General features: G+C 31.6%; 3 protein-coding genes across 5 annotated transcripts; all 3 read right to left on the bottom strand.

Annotated features, from left to right (window-relative positions):
• Window positions 1-1581: 1581 nt before the first annotated feature.
• Window positions 1582-5633, bottom strand: LOC105116914 (transcription factor bHLH143-like). 3 transcript variants are annotated; one of them, XM_011014421.1, is made up of 6 exons: window positions 5472-5633; window positions 4130-4761; window positions 3777-3934; window positions 2531-3677; window positions 2385-2488; window positions 1582-2350 (listed from the first exon to the last, which is right to left on the bottom strand). In XM_011014421.1, exon 4 carries the CDS (start codon window positions 3658-3660, stop codon window positions 2566-2568), a length of 1095 nt encoding a protein of 364 aa, XP_011012723.1. In that variant the 5' UTR covers window positions 3661-3677; window positions 3777-3934; window positions 4130-4761; window positions 5472-5633; the 3' UTR covers window positions 1582-2350; window positions 2385-2488; window positions 2531-2565. The 3 variants fall into 3 exon arrangements, with proteins under 3 accessions (XP_011012723.1, XP_011012722.1, XP_011012724.1); XM_011014420.1 differs by having other exon boundaries at window positions 2385-3677; XM_011014422.1 differs by lacking the exon at window positions 3777-3934 and having other exon boundaries at window positions 2385-3651.
• A 6738-nt stretch (window positions 5634-12371) lies between these two features.
• On the bottom strand, window positions 12372-13583 carry LOC105116913 (mitochondrial uncoupling protein 5-like). Its single transcript, XM_011014419.1, has one exon. It carries the CDS (start codon window positions 13442-13444, stop codon window positions 12476-12478), a length of 969 nt encoding a protein of 322 aa, XP_011012721.1. The 5' UTR covers window positions 13445-13583; the 3' UTR covers window positions 12372-12475.
• Window positions 13584-14840: 1257 nt separating this feature from the next.
• LOC105116911 (peptidyl-prolyl cis-trans isomerase FKBP12) lies at window positions 14841-17597 on the bottom strand. Its single transcript, XM_011014418.1, has 5 exons — window positions 17415-17597; window positions 16730-16763; window positions 16529-16590; window positions 15812-15864; window positions 14841-15152 (listed from the first exon to the last, which is right to left on the bottom strand). The coding sequence occupies exons 1-5, from the start codon at window positions 17500-17502 to the stop codon at window positions 15051-15053; spliced, it is 339 nt and encodes a 112-aa protein (XP_011012720.1). The 5' UTR covers window positions 17503-17597; the 3' UTR covers window positions 14841-15050.
• Between the last annotated feature and the right edge of the window lie 2297 nt (window positions 17598-19894).

The following is a 19894-nucleotide window of genomic DNA, read 5'->3' as shown; positions in this document are numbered from 1 at the left end:
TAAGTTTGTTTTGAAAAACACACTCCATCAGCATCATTTATGGTATCTGACATCCTTTAGACTGCCGCCCGAAGTCACCCTAAAGACAACAAAAACTGAATGTCCTTGCCTGCGTACATTGATCTCTCACGCACAAGCTTTTCTTCCCTTCGATACTGCTCTGTTTTAATTAGTTGTCAGAACCACATAATGCAAACAACAGAGAGCATGCGCTATACGTGGTAGCTATAGGCAAGGGACCAGATCCTACGTAGAGGACTCTCTAGTCTCTACATCCATGTTATGTATACTTTGATGGAGGAAGGACTACTTGCAGGCTCGATTGGTTGTTTGGATAACATGCATGTGGACTTTTAAAGTGTTTGCAGCTACTGGACTTTTGCAAGAAAAGATGGGAGTTGCATGTGGACGGATGCCCCAGTTTTTGGACTTGCAGACCTGTGCCTAGAAGCCCTAGCTAGACTAGAGTGCTTTCACTTCTTTTTCTTACAAGATAAGATACCTCCAACTTAGATTTGCTCCACGAGTACTCTGATTAAAAATTTATATAATTGTTAATTTTAGTATTAGTAAAGATGTATGTAAAATATCCAAACATCTCACTAATAAAAATAAATAAAAAAGATAATGCTGTTCTTCTTCTAGCTTAAAGTAATGCAGCACTCAACATGAACCACTTATGCGCAGGTGTTACGAGGCTTGATAGATAAAGACTCCCATGAAGATATATATGTTTAGTGACGAGGACAATCCCTGTAAGAGATTTTGATCTGAGGAGACCCTACCTTGCTAACACCATCTGAGGTGGGTTAGGCGAAGTGAAGGGTAGCCAAGACTTCCACGTGTGTTACACATCTTGATCAATGATGTTTTTTTAACTTACATATAATTTAGTCAGTTACTTCTACTTCAAGCAACTGGGAATCGTTTACACGCTACATAAAGGAAGGGGGGGAAAAACCCTACCTCCTAATCCAAGACCCAACGATCCTCTAACCTATAAAAATCCGTATGGTTCATGATCATCCAAGTCACCTCATCCCTACAAATCCTCGTCCACAATGAAGGCATTCAAAAAAAGGAAATCATTCATCTTGGTACTCCTCTATAATTGAAGGAATAAAGACATGGCACCAGGAAAGAATAAAAAAAAAAAAGGGCTCACGGGACGAGAGGTTCAATAGGGTTATAAAATGGCATATGATGTGATGACACCGCTCCTATCGGTTTATCATTCTTGTACTATAAATTATTCACCATCCATGCCAGGGTAAATCTTACTTTTAATCAAGAATCTTTCTTTCATGTACCATAGGTAATTATAGAAAGTAACAATGTCTTAAAAGGAAAAGCAATGAAAAGTCCGAATTCTTGTTTCATTCTTTGAAAGAAAATGGTGAAGTGGTGAACCAGCTTTTATCTTTTAACATGGCGTCAAAACACACATTTTTCTGACACCGTAAGTGCACATTATTACAGTGGCAGAACACAAGCAAAGACATTATTCATGAAATCAGCTTCAAGATCCACTTGTCCCTACACCACTCATCTGCCACAACTCAAAAGATGACATCCATCTTTCACAGCAAGAGAATCTTATTCACTTCATCCATTACAGACACATAAAACATCGATGCATAGGACAAGAAGACGAACAACAAAAGAACAGCAAAGATAAACATACTCAAACTCAAGCACTCCACTACCACCACCACCATCAATCACATGGTTCTACACTCCAAGTGTCAATGCATACAAATCTGACAAACCCATGGTAGGGCATTAAAGGACTTCACACTACATAACTATGGTCACATGTTCCTATACTGAGCAAGACCATGGCAAGCCAGGATGGAATGAGTGAAAACAAACAAGACTTTATTAAGAACATTTGATCAAAGAGTGGACCCCAACAATTGATGATTAACCACTGAGCTTCTCCGCAGTAGTATATCACACCAGAAGTTTTCTTTGTACTGCTATTTTTTAATGAGAGCTTAATACCAGCATGATTTGTGTGAGTTTAAAGAGACCAAGACAAAAGCATGAAATCAAAGAAAAGGAAAGGGTGGATAGTGGGACCCGAATTACCTAACGCGCATGCACTAAATCCATGGGGGTTCTCAACACTTGAAGAAAAGCAAGTCCTCATTTACAGCACAGCCCACCTCTACAATCAACCCATGCGTTCAAATCCTTGAGACTTTTTTTAACCTTTAATCCACAATAAAGCTAAAAGATAATCATTTCTGGTCAACAAACAAAACCCATTTTTTCTTCACCTTCTGCAAGCATAACAGGCATATCATCCCACTATTTCTCTCCTTTTATTGGCCCATTATATACAAGCCTTGACTCCTTTTATTGGCCCATTATATACAAGCCCTTGAGGGGGGGGGGAAAGTAGGAAAAAGAGCCCCCACATGAGAAAAAATGCTAATATAGTGATTTCAAACTCATCAATCATTCAAACCAAGAATTCTAGGGTTGCTACCTTTCTTTCATTCTTCCTTCCTTCCTTCCACTTTTTAGCAAACATGCTACCATGGAATGAGGAAATGAGACTTAATGATAGTTCACTCCAAGCGTTTTGGCTTTGAGCTTCAAAGACTTCAAGTAATTTATAGCTTCATCAAGGACCAACAACGGTTCCTTATTCTTTGCACCAGGGATTATGCTCTCCAGAATTTTCAAGGTTGCATGGATCTTATCCTTTCTAAATTGCTTGCTGCCCAAAATGGAAACCAGTCCCTCCTTTTGGGTTTGGCCTACAGCATAGCTTGATTCCATATCACTGTCATATCCATTGTCATATCCGAGAAATCCTTCCACTTTCACTGAACTAGCAGTCTTTACAGGAGATGATTTTTTGTACCCACCATCGATCAATTTCTGCCTTTTGTTTGGACCATCAGAACTAGTAACTTCCTCTGTTATTTCCTCTACTTGTTCTTGTGCCCCGTGACTTTTAATCAGAATGGGAAAGTGACCAGTGCTCCTTACTTCATCATCATCACTATCGTCATCGTTACTTCCACCATCATAATCATCGCCATCTGAGTCTAGCAACGCATTGATTTCTTCAGTGTCCTCGTGCATCTCAGTTTCTTCACCATTAAAGTGGTTCTCATCTGATACTTCGTGTAACTTCAGCTTCATCTGGTCCATTTTTGAAGCATATTCTTTGTAGTTCAAATAACCAGGAATCGGCTTTGCATCAGCTGTAGTTGGTTTTGGGACAGCAAGTCCAAAGGAACTATACATCAACCTTTTTTCATTCCCAGACTGATCGAAAATGAAGAACCTTCTCTGGCATCCAACAATTGGATTTGGCACTCCCCTACCAAGCCCATAAGAAAACACAGACAAGTTTTCTTTGACATATGGGTTTGTACCAGGAAGAAAATTCTGGAAGTGAGGGGGCACACACGGAGGCAACCCATAGGCTTCATTGCCTTGTTGTGTCTCAAAATTTGGAATGCTAGGAACTGCTAACCCTGGCATTGACATATTTGCAGATGTCATGCAAGTGCCAGGGTTCATACATGCTGGCAAACATTGTAGTTGTGCAGGATCCAAGGATGTGGTCATGCGATTGAAATTTGGAGATTGCCAAGTAGAAAGTGGTGGAAACAGCCAAGAACCTTCAGCCTTAACCATCCAACCAAAATAGTTACCTGTAGATGAAAATAAAAAAGAGAAAATAATTTAGCGTCTAGAAAAGAACCTGTTATCATTTTAGCTTCAGACCCAGTGGTAAGAAATCGCAAACATACCAAGAGTTGTGCTTTGATTTGCAATGCGGAATTAATTGCTGCTTCTTTTAGGAACAAGAAAAGGAAAAGGAAAAACTACAAATTCCAGCTTGATACTATAACAGAAACGTGGAATCAATCTACGTGACAGGTTTAAGCAAATGACGGAAGTATTCAGCCTGCAAAAAAGTACCAGAAACAAGGAATGAATTAGTATCGCCACCAAATAAGGAGCAAAAAGAAAGCCATGGACTCTAAGAGAAAAAAATATACAAGTCAATTCTTTGACAAAAATACTTTCTTATGAACTGCTAACTAGTCGCATCACACAAACAGTTAACTAATAAAGGAAGCATTAAATGTTTTATACTAACCTGACAATCCTGCAATGGTTGATAGCATGCAATAACTCTAACTATAATTGTTAGTTTTCCAGCACTTCCATTCTCGTGTTTCAATGCCCGAAATCTTGTTTGACTAGCTGCTTGGCACACCATAACTTCTTTCGAACGCTTAAAACTCAAAATTATCCAGATGTAGGTTACAACACAGTGCAATTGCCTAATAATCGAAAGCAGGAAAAGGAAAAGCTCGGTACAAATATCAAAGATGGGCTGGACTTCGAATACCAGAAAAAAGAGGAAGAAACGCGGTAGAAGCAGAAAACTTGAATTGGAAAAACAGAATGAAGATCGAACAAAAAGAGAAACCAAGGAAAGTTATGCTTCCTTGTTATCTTTTCAGCTAATCCTATAAAAATCACAATAAAAGATGAAAAAGTGATTAGATCCCATTAACAATTTTGTAAGGAACAAGAAGCCCAGAGTCTCAAAGATTGAAGTTCACTGGAAAGGTGAATTACAGAATAACCCTGCAATACAAATTCAAACGCATAACTTTGCGGATCACGTCAACTGGTGGACTCAACCAAGGCATATTGTTTTCCTTCAGTGCAGTAATGAATTATTCACAGATATCTACTCTTAAGTATATATGCCCAGATTTCCTGCAAAGGATAGCATAAAAAACAAGAAACATGAGCTAAATGGTACAAAATGCGATCAGATGTAAATGCAATAAGATGGTGAACAATAAGAAGTGAAAAAGTGGAAGAAACTCATAAATAACCTCTACAAGCTTAAACCTTGGCTATCGAATTTGACGAGATGATTTTAGTTTACGAGCACAAAACTACAACTAAATTGTACTCCATAACCGAGCTTCATAAACTTCCCTCGACATCAACAAGAAACACAAGACTTATCATCATATCCTGCTTTCTTGTTCTACCATTTTCTACCAACTGAAAGTATGATAAAGATAACTATAACCAAAACAAGCTGAACTTTCAGCATTTCTAATCACATGAAAATTATCGAAGATACCAAAAGAACAAAATCAAAGAAATTAGCATCTCTATCTATATTGATTATTCTCATCAAGGAAGAAGGGTAATCCAAATTCTCTCCTGAATCCATCAAACGCCATGTACTGAAATTTGGAAACATTAAGCTTAAAACAAACCAGAGCACCAAACTTTCACAATTACCAAACAGAAAAACGAAAACCCATCAAGCAAAAAGAAGATAAAACAAAAAAAACAACTCAAACCAGAGACAAATTCAACAAAAATCCAACAAACATCAAGCAAAAACAGGAAGGCTCAAAACAAGAAAAAAGAACCCATAAAGATAAAACTAAAATTCAATCACTTACAGTGAAAAAAATAACACTAATATCTTTCGTTGCTCAGATCCAAATACACAAGAGTTGACTCAAAAGGAAATCTTAAAAACACTGAAATATTACAAGGAGAGAGGGAGGGAGGAAGGAACAGTTAAAAGTAGAAGTGCAAGAAAGTTGTGACTGAAGAAGAATTGAGCGTGTTTAGAGATGTTAAGATTTTAAAGAGTTTTTATGACCATATTACCCTTTTACTGTTATAGAATAGTAGTTGACCTTTGTCTATGGTTAAGCTAACCTAACATTAGTTATTTGTTTACCGTTGATTGAGTAATGCCCCCCCCCCCCTCTTTCTCTCTTCTCTTTGGATTATTTTTATTTTTTAAGAGTAACATTTTTTATAAAATGATTTTAATGGTACGAAATAGGTTGAGGTATAGCTTATAAGACGGATTTTTTTAAATAAAAAAATTTACAAAATGATTTTTATTATATAAGAGTATTGTTTTTGGAACTACATTTTTTAAAGTGTATTTTGATTGAAAAATATTAAATTAATTTTTTAAATAATTTTAATGAGTTGATATAAAAAATAAAAATAAAAAATTTAATATATTCTCCAATAAAACATACTTTTATAAAATAAAATAAAATTAGTTCAGTTATGTAATTAATAGAAATAACCCTTAATTGTTAAATCTTATTTTTTCTGGTTCATCATGTTTTGAATTCAGAATTTAAAAAAAATTATTTTTTAAAATATTATATTATTAAGGTCGGTTTGTTTTTATATTTTAAAAATGTTTTTTAAAAAATTAATTTTTTTTATTTTTTTATTAATTTTAAATTAATATGTTTTTAGTATTTCAAATTATTTTGATGTGTTAATTTTTTTAAATTTTTTTATTAACTTCAAATTAATATATTTTTAGTATTTTAAATTATTTTAATGTGCTGATGTTAAAAATAATTTTTTAAAAAAAAAATATTATTGATATGTATTTTAATACGAAAAATTATTTAAAAACAATCATAACTAAAAATATTATTTAGATTATCTATAAAAAATAATATGATGCTATTACCAAAGAATATGATAATAATTAATTTAAACAGGCAAGTAAACAAGATCTAATTGGTTTTTAATTTTGTTTGAGGTCCAACCATACGACAATCATGTTAAACATGAGCTTTATAGATTGTGACAAGAACTAGGAGAACGAACTGAAGCCATCAGAAGGCAATGGCCAACCAAGCAAAGACCAAACCACCCCTGAGCCTCAAAGATGAACAGGCGCAAGGTCAAATCGAGCACGTTGAGAGCCTGGGTTCACAGCAGTGGAGATTATTTTTTATTCGGTTCAGGCTTTATTTATAAAAATAATTAAATTAAAATTTTATAAAAATATAAAAAAATTAAAACCAAGTCAAATTTGGTTTCAACCAATCAATTTTGAATCAATTTAATTATTTTAAATTAAAAATTAAAACTCAATCAACTGGTTTCAATTTAAATTAGTTATTTTATATTAAAAACTAAAAATTATATTGCCTTTAAGGTTTTCTTGACTTTTTAATGAATTATTTTCAATTTAATTTTCAATCTGATTTATTTCTTAACTAAACTCGTTTAGTTTGATTTTTTGATTTTAAATTTATAAAAACTAAACTAAATTAAATTTTTTTAATAATAAAATAATTAATTTAATCAATTTTTTTTATGATTTAATTTTTCTATAAAATAAAATAAAATTAGTTCAGTTATATAATTAATAGAAATAACCCTTAATTTTTAAATCTTATTTTCTCTGTTTCATCATGTTTTGAATTTAGAATTTAAAAAAAATTATTTTTTTAAGATATTATATTATTAAAGTCTGTTTGTTTTTATATTTTAAAAATGCTTTTAAAAAAATTATTTTTTTTTATTTTTTTATTAATTTTAAATTAATATGTTTTTAGTATTTTAAATTATTTTGATGTGCTAATTTTTTTAATTTCTTTTATTAAGTTCAAATTAATATATTTTTAGTATTTTAAATTATCTTAATGTGCTGATGTTAAAAATAATTTTTAAAAATAAAAAAATAAAAAAAAATATTATTGATATATATTTTAATACGAAAAACTATTTAAAAACAATGATAACTAAAAATATTATTTAGATTATTTATAAAAATTAATATGATGCTATTACCAAAGAATATGATAATAATTAATTTAAACAGGCAAGTAAACAAGATCTAATTGGTTTTTAATTTTGTTTGAGGTCCAACCATACGACAATCATGTTAAACATGAGCTTTATAGATTGTGACAAGAACTAGGAGAACGAACTGAAGCCATCAGAAGGCAATGGCCAACCAAGCAAAGACCAAACCACCCCTGAGCCTCAAAGATGAACAGGCGCAAGGTCAAATCGAGCACGTTGAGAGCCTGGGTTCACAGCAGTGGAGATTATTTTTTATTCGGTTGAGGCTTTATTTATAAAAATAATTAAATTAAAATTTTATAAAAATATAAAAAAAATTAAAACCAAGTCAAATTTGGTTTCAACCAATCAATTTTGAATCAATTTAATTATTTTAAATTAAAAATTAAAACTCAATCAACTGATTTCAATTTAAATTAATTATTTTATATTAAAAACTAAAAATTATATTGCCTTTAAGGGTTTTCTTGACTTTTTAATGGATTTTTTTCAATTTGATTTTTAATCTGATTTATTTCTTAACTAGACTCGTTTGGTTTGGTTTTTTAATTTCAAACTTATAAAAACTAAACTAAACTAATTTTTTTTAATAATAAAATAATTGATTTAATCAGTTTTTTTATGATTTAATTTTTTCAATTAAATTTTTAATTTTTCCAATTTAATATATTTATTGATTTTTTTCTCACCCCTCTAGTTCAGAATACTAAAACAATTCTTGGCAACCCAAACCATAGTATGGTAAAGACCATATTATCCCTAAGCCTAATTAGAACGAAGCCAAATGGAGCACATCCACAACGTAAAAAGCTTAGATTCACAGAGCCAAAACAGTTTTTTTCCACGTGATTTAGATTTTTCTCGCAATACAATAGAATTCTAGTCCATTATTTATTGGAAAATATCAATATTCTATATTTAAAATCTGCACCACATTAGTTTATATATACCGGCAATATTTTTATACATATTTTTTACGAATTATGATGTTATTTATAAGCATAAATTTGATTTAACGTTTGTGTATTAGCTTTTTTTTTAATGAAAAGCAATTTACAAAATGATTTAGCACATAATTTATCCGAAATTTAGTATGCACTACCAAATTCATTGCATTGAAAATTATCTCTCTCGAGTTGCATAAGAAGAGGGAATCATCGAAGATATATATACGTGCTTCCTAGGCGTGGCGTGGGTTCAAGTTTTCATGATAAAAGCTTGTAATTATGTAAATTATTAGACATGTAGCGAGTTGATTTTTGAACCTGATTTTGACTGAGTTTTAAAAGAATTGGTTGGGAATTGACTCGGTTAAATCTAAATAATTTAATATAATTTTTATTTTTAAAAAATTAAATAAATCAACATAGTTTAATAACCTTATATAAGATTGATGGAACGCATCACTTGATAATTATAGTATAATTACTTACAGTTATGTTGAGTTTCTATTTTTCATTATTTGTAAAACTTCCTTTTACTTTTATAATATGATTTATGACTTTAGTTTATTTTAATTATTTATTTTATTTCAGCTGAATTTAAAAAAAATTAATAAAAAATTAACTGACTTAACCAAGCTTAAATGGTTCGATATTATTTCTATTTTAAAATAAAAACAACACCATCTATTAACTCACAACTCTGTTGAATTTCTATTAGTTGTAAAACTTCCTTGTACTTTTCATAATGTGATTATTATTTTTTTTGAGGTTCTTAGATTTTTGTGTTTCTAAGATCCATGGAATGGCACCCAGAGCACTTGAAGGGACTGAAACACCATGGGGCTCAGCTGCCATTTCAAGAAAACAAGAGCTGAAGGCTTGAGCTGGGCTAGCCCAAGTCTTTTTTTTTTTTTTTGATATGATTGTAATTATACCAATAATGATAATAAACACCTTAAATCATATAGTCATTAAAATGTGCCATTGCTCATAAGTATCCACTCTACTACTTGCTAATCTAATAATTAAAATACTCATTGCCCATCTCAAGGCAGAGAGAAGGTGATCTCCATAGTGCAATATTGACCCCACAGGAAAAAAATAATTAATATAATAAATTAAAAGAGCCTTGTATTAACTAATAATTAAAATGGCATCGATTGCCGGCTCCAACTTATGCACACAAAAAAATAAAAAATAAAAAAATTCTTGACTCTTGAATTTTTAATTGTAGATAGCACTCGTGTATATAGAAATCCCATAAAATAAATACTAAAAGTATATAATAAAAAATCAATTATGATGAATTATATTATATATAAATTATTCATGAGAGTGGAGGGAACAAGAATCATAGGGGGCGAGCTGATATTTAATCAAAACATCATAAGGTCTTCCCTTTTTAAGGCAATCAAAGATGATCCAAATTTTCCATCAGATGGGTTGCAGGATACAAGGGCACTGTTCCTCTCTTCTCTTGCTTGTAAATTAAATAATAATCAAATCAATTTTTTATTTAAAAATATATTAAAATATTTTATTTTTACTTTTTAAAAATTATTTTTGATATCCATTTCCTAGTATATTTACTAATATATAAATAATTATTTTTTAAAATATTTTAATTTATTTATAAATAAAAATAATATTTTTTATTTTTCTAAAATTATTTTTGATATCTAATGCATCAAAACAATTTAAAAACACTAAAAAGAATAATTTAAAATTAAAAATTAAAATTAAAATTCAAAAAAATTTTAAAATGTTTTTAAAATATAAAAATAAAAATAATTATTTATAGTGATTCAAGTAACCATAGAATTTATATTTGATGTTGAACAAAGAAGGTATAAATGTGTGTAATGAGTCAATATAATGTTGTAATATTCCACTTGATTCAATATAAGCAAACGGGGTTTTCGAAGGTGATGTGGCCTCCTGTGTGATACTTTATGTTTTGTAGTGGAGGATATATATATATACCACGTTATTTTTTAGCAAAAGCCTTGATAAAATATAATACAAAAAGTATATACTATATTATATTAATCTAGTGCTTAATTATACACCTTGCCTCCTTGCCCGAATTGAATCTTCATTGTTAAGTGTCCGGCAAATAGAATAATTTAGCATTCGACTGATTAGGTAAACTTTTTAATTCCCACTGCAGGCCTTAAAGTTTGAATCTCTTTTATAAATCAGCTTTAGTAATAATTAATTTCTGGAGGAGAAAAAAGTAACTTTATAATTCCATAAACTTAGTAAATACTGGGCAAGCAAGGTTGTATTTCATAACTTTTATTGGCAATCAACTAATTCCGGATGAGAGAATAGGTTAATGTTTAATAGCTATAAGTACAAGTATAATTAAAAAAGATTAATTAAATTTTTTTAAAAAAATAAATAGAATCCATCCATATTAACTTAACAAACTAATTCATTATAAAAAGGTTAAATTAAGATAAAAGGCTGTATTAACCTAACAAATCAACTAGTTCATTATTAAAAGGTTAAATTGAGGGGAAAAAACAAATAATAATATCTCAATGAATAATATTTTATAAGTTTAACTATAATAATTTTGTTTAATTTAATTTATATATATATATAATACTTATTTTCCGATAAATTTGAATATTTAGATCTAGTCAATGAAAGGAATGTTTAGTAAAGTAATATTACTAGAAAAATAAATTGAGTTTTACTATAAATAGAATTGATGATAACTCAACCCAGTGAGAATATTTTTTAAAGTTTTTGTGTTTGAATTCTTGTTTTTAAAAACTTAAAAAATCTTTGGTTTAAGATTAGTATTTTATATTTTTAAATTATTTTGATGTGTTAATATCAAAAATAATTATTTAAAAAACTTAAAAAATATTATTTTGATGTATTTTTAAATAAAAAAAACTTTTAAAAGCAACTATTTTTATTTGTTTAAAATTCATTTTAAAATTATCTACAAACAATTTTATTTTATATTATTTTTTTAGTAATCAAACATGTTTATATTATTTTTGTATATACTTGTTCCTCCTATTTTGTAACATATGCCAAACACAACCAAGTGAATAAATATAAAAAATAATCGTAACTGTGCCAGACAAACTTTTACTTGGGTGTCGAACTACCCGACAATAAAACTGTGTTTCAGCATATTGATTCACGTGCAACAAGGATATAATGCAGCATCATTGTTCAAACCACGAGAGCTGAATATTTCGAGCTCATGTCGCTAATGAAATCTTGCTGTAGAAGAGAAGTTGGCCCAGCAAAATGGCTGGTGAGAGAGCGGCTAAACCACGAGGAGTGAAGAGTGAAAATGAATGATTGCTGAACTCTTGTCATTGGGACATCTCTCCTTGCAGGCTGAATAATGGGCGTAAAATCTAACTATGCTCCAAACTGGCATTATATATGATAATATCTTGCTGTATTTTAATCTTTAATCTGATGATCAGGAAACCCTCAGCAGCTTAAGCTAGCAACGATGAGCTTCGTTGTAGCATCCTGGAGAACCATATGTCACTGTTAAGGCCCACTTCTGATCATCTATATAGATGCCTTAGGAACTGACTGCTGAGGTCTAGCAAACTTCTAGCCATGAGCCCAGGAGGTGAAGATGAGGCGAGTGGTCTTTCAAGCATGAAGGAAGAGCTCAGAAGCCACGTTTAGAACCTAGCATTTGATCATCATGATCTGAGGAATTGTATTGTAGAACCATAGCTGGCTATTGTTCATCAGTACTCATGTTCTACCACTCTCTTAGACAAATCATGAAGGAGAATAAAAATCATATTGATTCCAATGTATAATTGAAGTCGAACAAATAAATCAATAAATATACGTGAATTTTTAGTTGAACACATCATAAGTAATAATCAGAAATCTTTAATTAATTTCCTAACTTGCTCCAGCGTGACAAATAGCACCACAGTAAAAGGTCCTTGCCTTGAAATTGTAGGGATAAACCCCTTGTACAAGGCCATAGGACCCTCTACCCTAACCGTCTTCATTGCACAATCTAATGCACCCTTGTAAGGTGGTTCCACTCCGGGCTCAACTTTCATGTTCATAACTCTAGTTTTGATCACATCAATGGGGTTTGAAGCAACAGAAGCAACAAAACCAGCCACAAAACTTGCCATAACATGGGTCCCAATCCCATCATTCATCAAACCCTTCTCCAAAATCATCTCCTTGGCTTGATCATATGTTGCAAGTTGTGATGCAGTCACAATCATTGCACGATTGATTGTAAGACCTGAACCGCGCCATAAGCTGACAACACCCTCATGCTTTGACATTTGACCTAGGGCATCCACAACACTCCTGTAGTTTCTACGTTGTTCAAAAGGGAGACGCCCATCAGCCTGCATACGAACCATTGCCACATCTGCAGGGTTACCAACAGCCGCCCCGACAGCACCGGAGATCAATCCAGCCACTATCTTACTTGCAAGTGGCATGTTATTAGTCTCCGGATCAGTCCATTTATGTTTGAGGACATCATAAAGGCCCATACGAGTGGTGGAGTATAGGGTTTGGCGTAGTATGGTGGCAGAGACACCAGAGAAAAGGGCATTAGCACCTTCGGATTGGATGATACGTAGACCAATGGAAAGGGGTCCAACACGGGGTGGAGGAGGGACTCCTAAGGTGGTTGGTAAGGATATGTTGGCAGCAGAGCTCAAGGAAAAAGCAGGGCGATAGGATTGTAAGGCAGATGGATTTGGGATGTGGGATTCACCTTGAAGTTGCATCCGGACCTTGATTAAATCTAGAGGGTGTGTGGAAGCTCCAGCAATGATGGAGGCAATACCACCTTCAGCAAAACCTTTCAAACCCATGTTATGATTTCTAATGGAATACTCGAAGGCTGATATATTGATCAAACAAAGAGTTGAATTAATTGGGAATTCTGACAGAGAATTGAAGAAAGTGAATATGGGAGAAAGAAGTGAGCTGCGATGTGTTGATGAGTGTTAAGAGGATCACCCATGTTTATATACAGAGAGTCGAATGAGAGAAGGGAAAGAACATAGAGACCTTCTTGAAACCTTGACGCGGCTATCTCACTTCCGGATATCGTTGACTGTGCTCTACTAGTTGGTGCGCTTGCTTGTTCAAAGGTGATTTTTTGTGACCGATATCGGCAGTATCGGTTTGACTGACTTCAATATAGCAAAAAGAATGCCATACAATTCAACTTGACAAGGGGGGTGCCACTTGTGGAATTATATGGGATGCTTCCTTACTGGACATGTTCTGTGTTTTGTCCTCTGGGCTACCTGCCACATCTCATTGCAGCTGCGGCACTTTTTGGTTGAAAGTGCCCACTTTGTTTGAAAACTCAGAACAGCCCACCAACCAGTAATTTTCGTTGAAAATATCCTGTTTGTTTTTATTTTAAAAAAATTTATTTTTTTATTTTTTTCTTCAAATTAATATTTTTTTATATTTTAAAATTATTTTAATGTGTTTAAAAATTATTTTAAAAAATTAAAAAAAAATATTATCTTAATACATTTTTAACTAAAAATTATTTTTAAAAATAACAACAACAACCATTCCAAATTCTGTCGATTTTTCTGCGTTTGTGCGCGTTTGCCAGTGGGAGGAGGGCTGACACTGATGTGTCATGTGAAGGTCACTGCTAGAGGTCAGAGGTCTTCACCCTAACAAAACTCCATTCCATTTAAGAAACTTGCCTCAGATCAAGACTTGCCAGAAAACCAAAATTGCATCTTCTTCTTTTCCTGTTATTTGATTTCGCCAACACATTGTTTATTTTTGCATTCTATGTAATTTTAAAAAATACTCTTGAAAAAAATATTGAATTAATGTTTTTTTAATATTTTTATATGATTTTAATATGCTAATATTAAAAAAAAAATTAAAGAAAACAATTATTTTAATATATTTTCAAATAAAAAATATTTTTAAATCCATCCCAATACCAAACACTAAAAAACACATGCAGATAATATTTACTCACCCCAACTGAATACAGTATCAAACGGAAGCTATCTTAGATCCAGAGCTTCAGCATAATTTTTCAAGGCAAGACACACAGAACATAACACTACTGAGTTTTACATCGGTGTCTGTTTGCTGTCGGGGTGAACGCAGGCAAGGATGCCAATTACTTGTTTGATTAAAGTGCATGTTATGGTGCTAATATACCTCCAGTCAATTCCACAACCTATCTGGTCATGTGGTGGCACGAGCAAAAGCATAAACACATGAGAAAACTGAGTGCTTCATAATGCTTGGCACCAAATCATTGCTCATTTCAAGATGACGAAATGCTTAACCAAGCTACAAATCTTGTTCCTAGTAAGAGAACAAGAGTAAATAGCTCCATCTTAAACATATTACATGTTCATCAAACGCTGGGAGATAATATTCATGTCTATGACAAGTTATTTAGAATAGTCCCCTCCCACGATTTACTCACTCCAAACTTAGGACTTCAATCTCAAAATCCAGGACCGAGTTTGGTTGTATTCCCCAAGCTGGAAATCCACCAGCTCCATAAGCATAGTCAGGAGAACACTGAAAAATCATTCAAGAAGATCATTTGTGTTAGATATTGAAACTTTGGAGAGCAACATAATCCAATTCTTGATCTATCAAGAAGCATGCTCACACAAGTATGCTGTAGCTATTTGTAAGCAGTTCGAAGGATCAGAGTATAGATGGAAAAATGTTAAAAGTTTCAGCTATTTGAAGTGTTCTTAATTTTAACAAATAATAATAATAAAAAAGTAAAGGGTAACTGTAACCTCCAACAAAATCTCAGAATTACTCGCCCAGAGCAAGAAAATGGGTGAATGGTGAGCCACAGTGAATGTGAAAGGAGGAAGAAAGGAAAAGAGCATGATTATTTTTATTTTTACATAATATAATGGTAAGTGATTGAATAGAGAGGATTGATTTCCTAACATTTGCCAATTATTTGGAAAGTATCCCTAGATACTATTAGAATTGCAAGCTACATGAAAATACATATTTCAAACAATATCAATCCGTATGCTCAGACAAGGCAAAGGGACAATTGTAAGATTTTTCTGCAATCACAGAAACATTGTGTTCCGTGCATTTGCCAACAATAATTCAACTGAAACCACAAAATAGTGATTCTTAATTCACTTGATGCATGAGAGACCATTTTATTGGCGGCATTGAAAAAATACAGAATAATAAGGAAATACCCGCAGGCGAGCAACTTCTCCCACTTGCATTCCCATGACACCTTCATCCCATCCTGCAATAAATTGAATGGGATAATAAGTTCTTCATCAAAACATATCCTATTGAGCATTTACAAACAGAGGCAAATTGCCCATCTAAAGCAGCGATTCTATTAACTTGATATGTAACATGCTTATAACCAGTGAAAACTACAAGGCTGTAATGAAATTGAATACACAAAGAAAGCATGCAGTTGGATCTATCAAGAAATAGGCATTTCATTTCCTCCATAAAGCAGACAGTAAAATTTCTGGTAATGCCAGAATTTTCTTGTTTAGAAAAATATAATCAGTGCACCTAACATGTGTACTATTTCATAAACAAAAAAGAATAGCCAGAAAAAATCTGCAAGTCTTCCTATATCAAGAAAAGAGGAGTTAGTGGCCACAAAAGAAAAGGCATAATGAAGAGCGAAGTAGGGAAACAAGCACTGGCATCAGCTAATTGTTAGGATTTTCTTCATTTCTTCCATCTCAGGGTCAATTGTTTTCATGTTCACATCACCACTAAAATCATGAGGGGAAGAAATAGAGAAAGCAAATAGCCACTACTATTCATCAACATAGCTTTTAAAAAGTACACATGATCCTATAGTCAAACGCTTGCTTATTTTCACTGAATGAAAGTAAATGAAAAGATTGGTATTCGTAGCAAACACAATGATACCAGGCTCCTACCCTTTATGACAGATCCTTGGCCAATTTTGAAAGCGAAAGGCTTTTGCCCTGGATCCTTGGTGCTGAAATAAAACAATCAAACAAACAAATAAGAAACACAAAATTCAACTCCACAAATAGCAAGCCTACGACAAAAAATACAACTTTTTGAATAAAAAAGTTTACAACTGCAACAAAATAAAACAACACAATCCTCCTCACCTCCAAAACTTCTGTGAGAGATCGCGATTTTTCCCTGCATAAAAAAACAACCAATATCACTCCTGTAGTTTAATTCTTTATTCAATAATACAGAAGCAATCTAATTCAATCTTCAAGCATTATCTCCCTAACCCACAAAAAAAAAAGAGAAATTTTTCACCTCCTTGAGCTCAAATCACAAACACGACTCAAAAAACCCTTATATTATAACATCTAACCCAATCCTTTCACCAAACAATAAACACACCCAATAACTATTAAGCTCTTTCACACCCCATGCTTCTCTACTACTCCCCTGATGCGAACCCCGTGATCACATGGTCATGCAACTCACATACAAAGACACCAATTAATTTAACCTTGCCTGGATTGTATCACCCCCAGAAAAAAAAAAATCAAAACTTTTTCTCCCTCAACTCAAACTCACAAAAACCCACCTCGAGAAACCCTAAATTACAACATCTAGCCCTAATAAGTCCACGAATTAAAAGGCACCCCCGATAACAATCTCATAAACCCGTATAGAAAAACCCAAACTTTCACAATATTGTAAAACTCATATCCCAAGTCTCTATACTTTCATAGATTTTATCAGTAACCAGACAGAAAGCAATAGAATTCCTAACTTGCAAATCAAAATAAGAAAATAAAAATAGGGTTTTGTCAAAAAAAAGAGCTAGCTAACCAAAACCAGTGCAATGGACGGTCACGTTTTGACCAGCAGTTGGTTTGGGACCAGTTCCGGGTCTGATAACTTGTTTCTCCACTCCCATTTTTGTGTTATTGTCCACTTCTGAGCTTAGCTTAGCCTTGCTTTGCTTGTAGATCTCTTTGCTGCTGCGGTTTTTTTTCGATCTTCAGTTCTATAGTGCCACCGAATGGTTTTCACACGTGCCATGCGCACGTGATGAGATGAATGAATATTGTTAAAATGATTATTTATTTTTTATATATAGTAAAGATGATATCTTCCGTTTGAAATTTGAAACGCAAAGATAAATAGTGGTATGGTATCTGCGTTTAACCAAATGCATTTTAGTGACTTTTACTAGATTATTGTTACAGGCTATGCCGTGGATTCGAATATAAAAAAATATTCAAGTGCTCATGTTTTCTGGTTAAAAAACTTAAAACGTTACTGAGGTTAATATGATATGATATAATTAACTTTGTGAGTTTGAAAATAATATATATAATTAGTATAAATATAATTTGATTAAAAAAATATATATTTAATATGATATTTTTTTTAAATATTAAAACAACAGAATATTGGATCATTACGAGTTCATTTGCTAAATTTACAATTCGTGTGACCATGATAACTCTATAAAAAACAAATTGTAACAACTTATAAATTTTAATTTCAAATAAATCTAATGTTGAATGATAAAATTAAAAAAAAAATAAAAAAAGATCCAAATCAACTTGGATTAATTTGTCAAACCCACGACTCAAGTCATAAAATAATGATAATCTTATAAAAAAACAAATCCAAACAAAGAATGAAACTCAAAAGGATTAAAATTAAAAAAAAAATCAATTAATAAAAAATCACAAAAAAACTACGAGGTAGACTCGTCAAGTCTATGATTGAAGTTATAATACTAGAATAACCTTATAAAAAAAAATTATAAAGTTCAATTCATAATCAATTCACTATTAAATGATGAAATTAAAATATAAAATTCAATTAAAAAAGAATCCAGGTTACATGGCCAAGCCCATGTACTTGGATGTACATTTTTTCTACTGGTAAATGGAGAGGTTGTCCAACCCTATTTTTATGTAAGAAATAAATTAGATGATATGTTATTTGTAGTTCTGCAATCATCCATCTTAAATAACTAGAAATTCAGGTCATCAATATTTTGAATCCTAAAACTCTATTTCTCAATCTTTTTTAAGCTGAAAATACATAAAAACATCTTAGTAACCTAATTAAATTGATTTATAGCCTCAAATTAGTTAAAAATTGGTTAAACACTCAGATTCAACCCACATCTAAAAAAATTATTGAGTCCAAATCTATTTTCTCAAGTAACACCAAGACTGAGTTTTTTCATGACCATAATCGAGGTAACAGACATATTCTCTATTCTTTCCTATTTTTTAACCATCCATTCTCTCATCTGTCTAACTCAGATATTGAAATGAAATAAAAATGAAGTTCAAGACCAAAATAGAAAAAACACATTAAGCAAGGATTATAAATAAAAAAAAATTAAAAAAACAACTTAGGGGGCTAAAAATGCTAAAAACACGCCTCAGTTGTAATATATAAAAACGATTCTATAAATTTGTTTTAATATCAATTTTGATCTTTAAGTTTTAATTATGTTTAATTAAGTTAAATTCGACTTTTCAAATAGAACATCAATTTAATGTCAGATCGTTCTTTAAGCACTTTAAAAAACTCTATATAATGTCAATTGAAACAAACTATTGATCATAATTCTAAACAAAATATATTTAAAAAGACAAGATTAAAAAAAAATCAATAACCAAAAAAGAAGTCAAGAAAAAAAAAAAAAAGTAATGGGAAAACACTATTTCAACCCCCATTGTTTCATACATGTAGAGGACAAAGTTTACCATATGCCTTTAGGTTTTTTTTTTGTTTTGTAATTCTCTCCTGTACATGGTAAAAATAATCCAGCCTATGATTTTTGAACAATTAGATTCATTTATATTTTTTTTATTTGAAAGATAAAAGTTTTTTAGTTAATTTATATATTAATGTAATATAAAAAAATTTTAACTGTCAAATTTTTCATTTAGGAGCGCATGATGAGGTTTTAGTATAAAAAATTGAAATTTATGTCAAAAGAAATTATGCATACAAAGAAAATATCGTGGATTATAATAATGTTTCACAATATTCTCTCTTTCTCTCTCTATAATTTTCTTGGTTCATTGGCTTTTTTTATTTTGATCTTTTTTTTTATTTGTTCCTTTGAGGTTGCATTTATTTGAGACTGGTTTTAGTAATTTGTTTTGACTTTTTAAGTTATAGGATCCCAGGATGTCAAGAAAAGATATTGTCTCCTAACTGATACTTGGTTTGAAAAACTTGAATAAAATTTCATTGATTTAAAAATATTGAAGCTATTGAGGAAATTTAAAAAAAAATATTTAGTCCTTTTCTCTTGAAAGAATCATGAG

The sequence above is a fragment of the Populus euphratica genome, unplaced genomic scaffold (assembly GCF_000495115.2).
Source record: "Populus euphratica unplaced genomic scaffold, PopEup_1.0 scaffold1111.1, whole genome shotgun sequence".
Taxonomy (NCBI): Eukaryota; Viridiplantae; Streptophyta; class Magnoliopsida; order Malpighiales; family Salicaceae; genus Populus; species Populus euphratica.
The sequence above is the reverse complement of the archived record's forward strand: the minus strand, read 5'-3'. Positions and strand labels throughout refer to the sequence as shown.

Coding starts and splice junctions, on each gene's coding strand:
- LOC105116914 (XM_011014422.1), bottom strand. CDS start 4,252: ATGGTGTGCCAAGCAGCTAGTCAAACAAGATTTCGGGCATTGAAACAC. Junction 3,652..4,129: donor AACCATTGCAGGATTGTCAG/GTTAGTATAAAA, acceptor TGGATGGTTAAG/GCTGAAGGTTCTTGGCTGTT.
- LOC105116913 (XM_011014419.1), bottom strand. CDS start 13,444: ATGGGTTTGAAAGGTTTTGCTGAAGGTGGTATTGCCTCCATCATTGCT.
- LOC105116911 (XM_011014418.1), bottom strand. CDS start 17,502: ATGGGAGTGGAGAAACAAGTTATCAGACCCGGAACTGGTCCCAAACCA. Junction 16,764..17,414: donor CGTCCATTGCACTGGTTTTG/GTTAGCTAGCTC, acceptor TTTTTTATGCAG/GGAAAAATCGCGATCTCTCA. Junction 15,865..16,528: donor CCAAGGATCTGTCATAAAGG/GTAGGAGCCTGG, acceptor AATTTATTGCAG/GATGGGATGAAGGTGTCATG.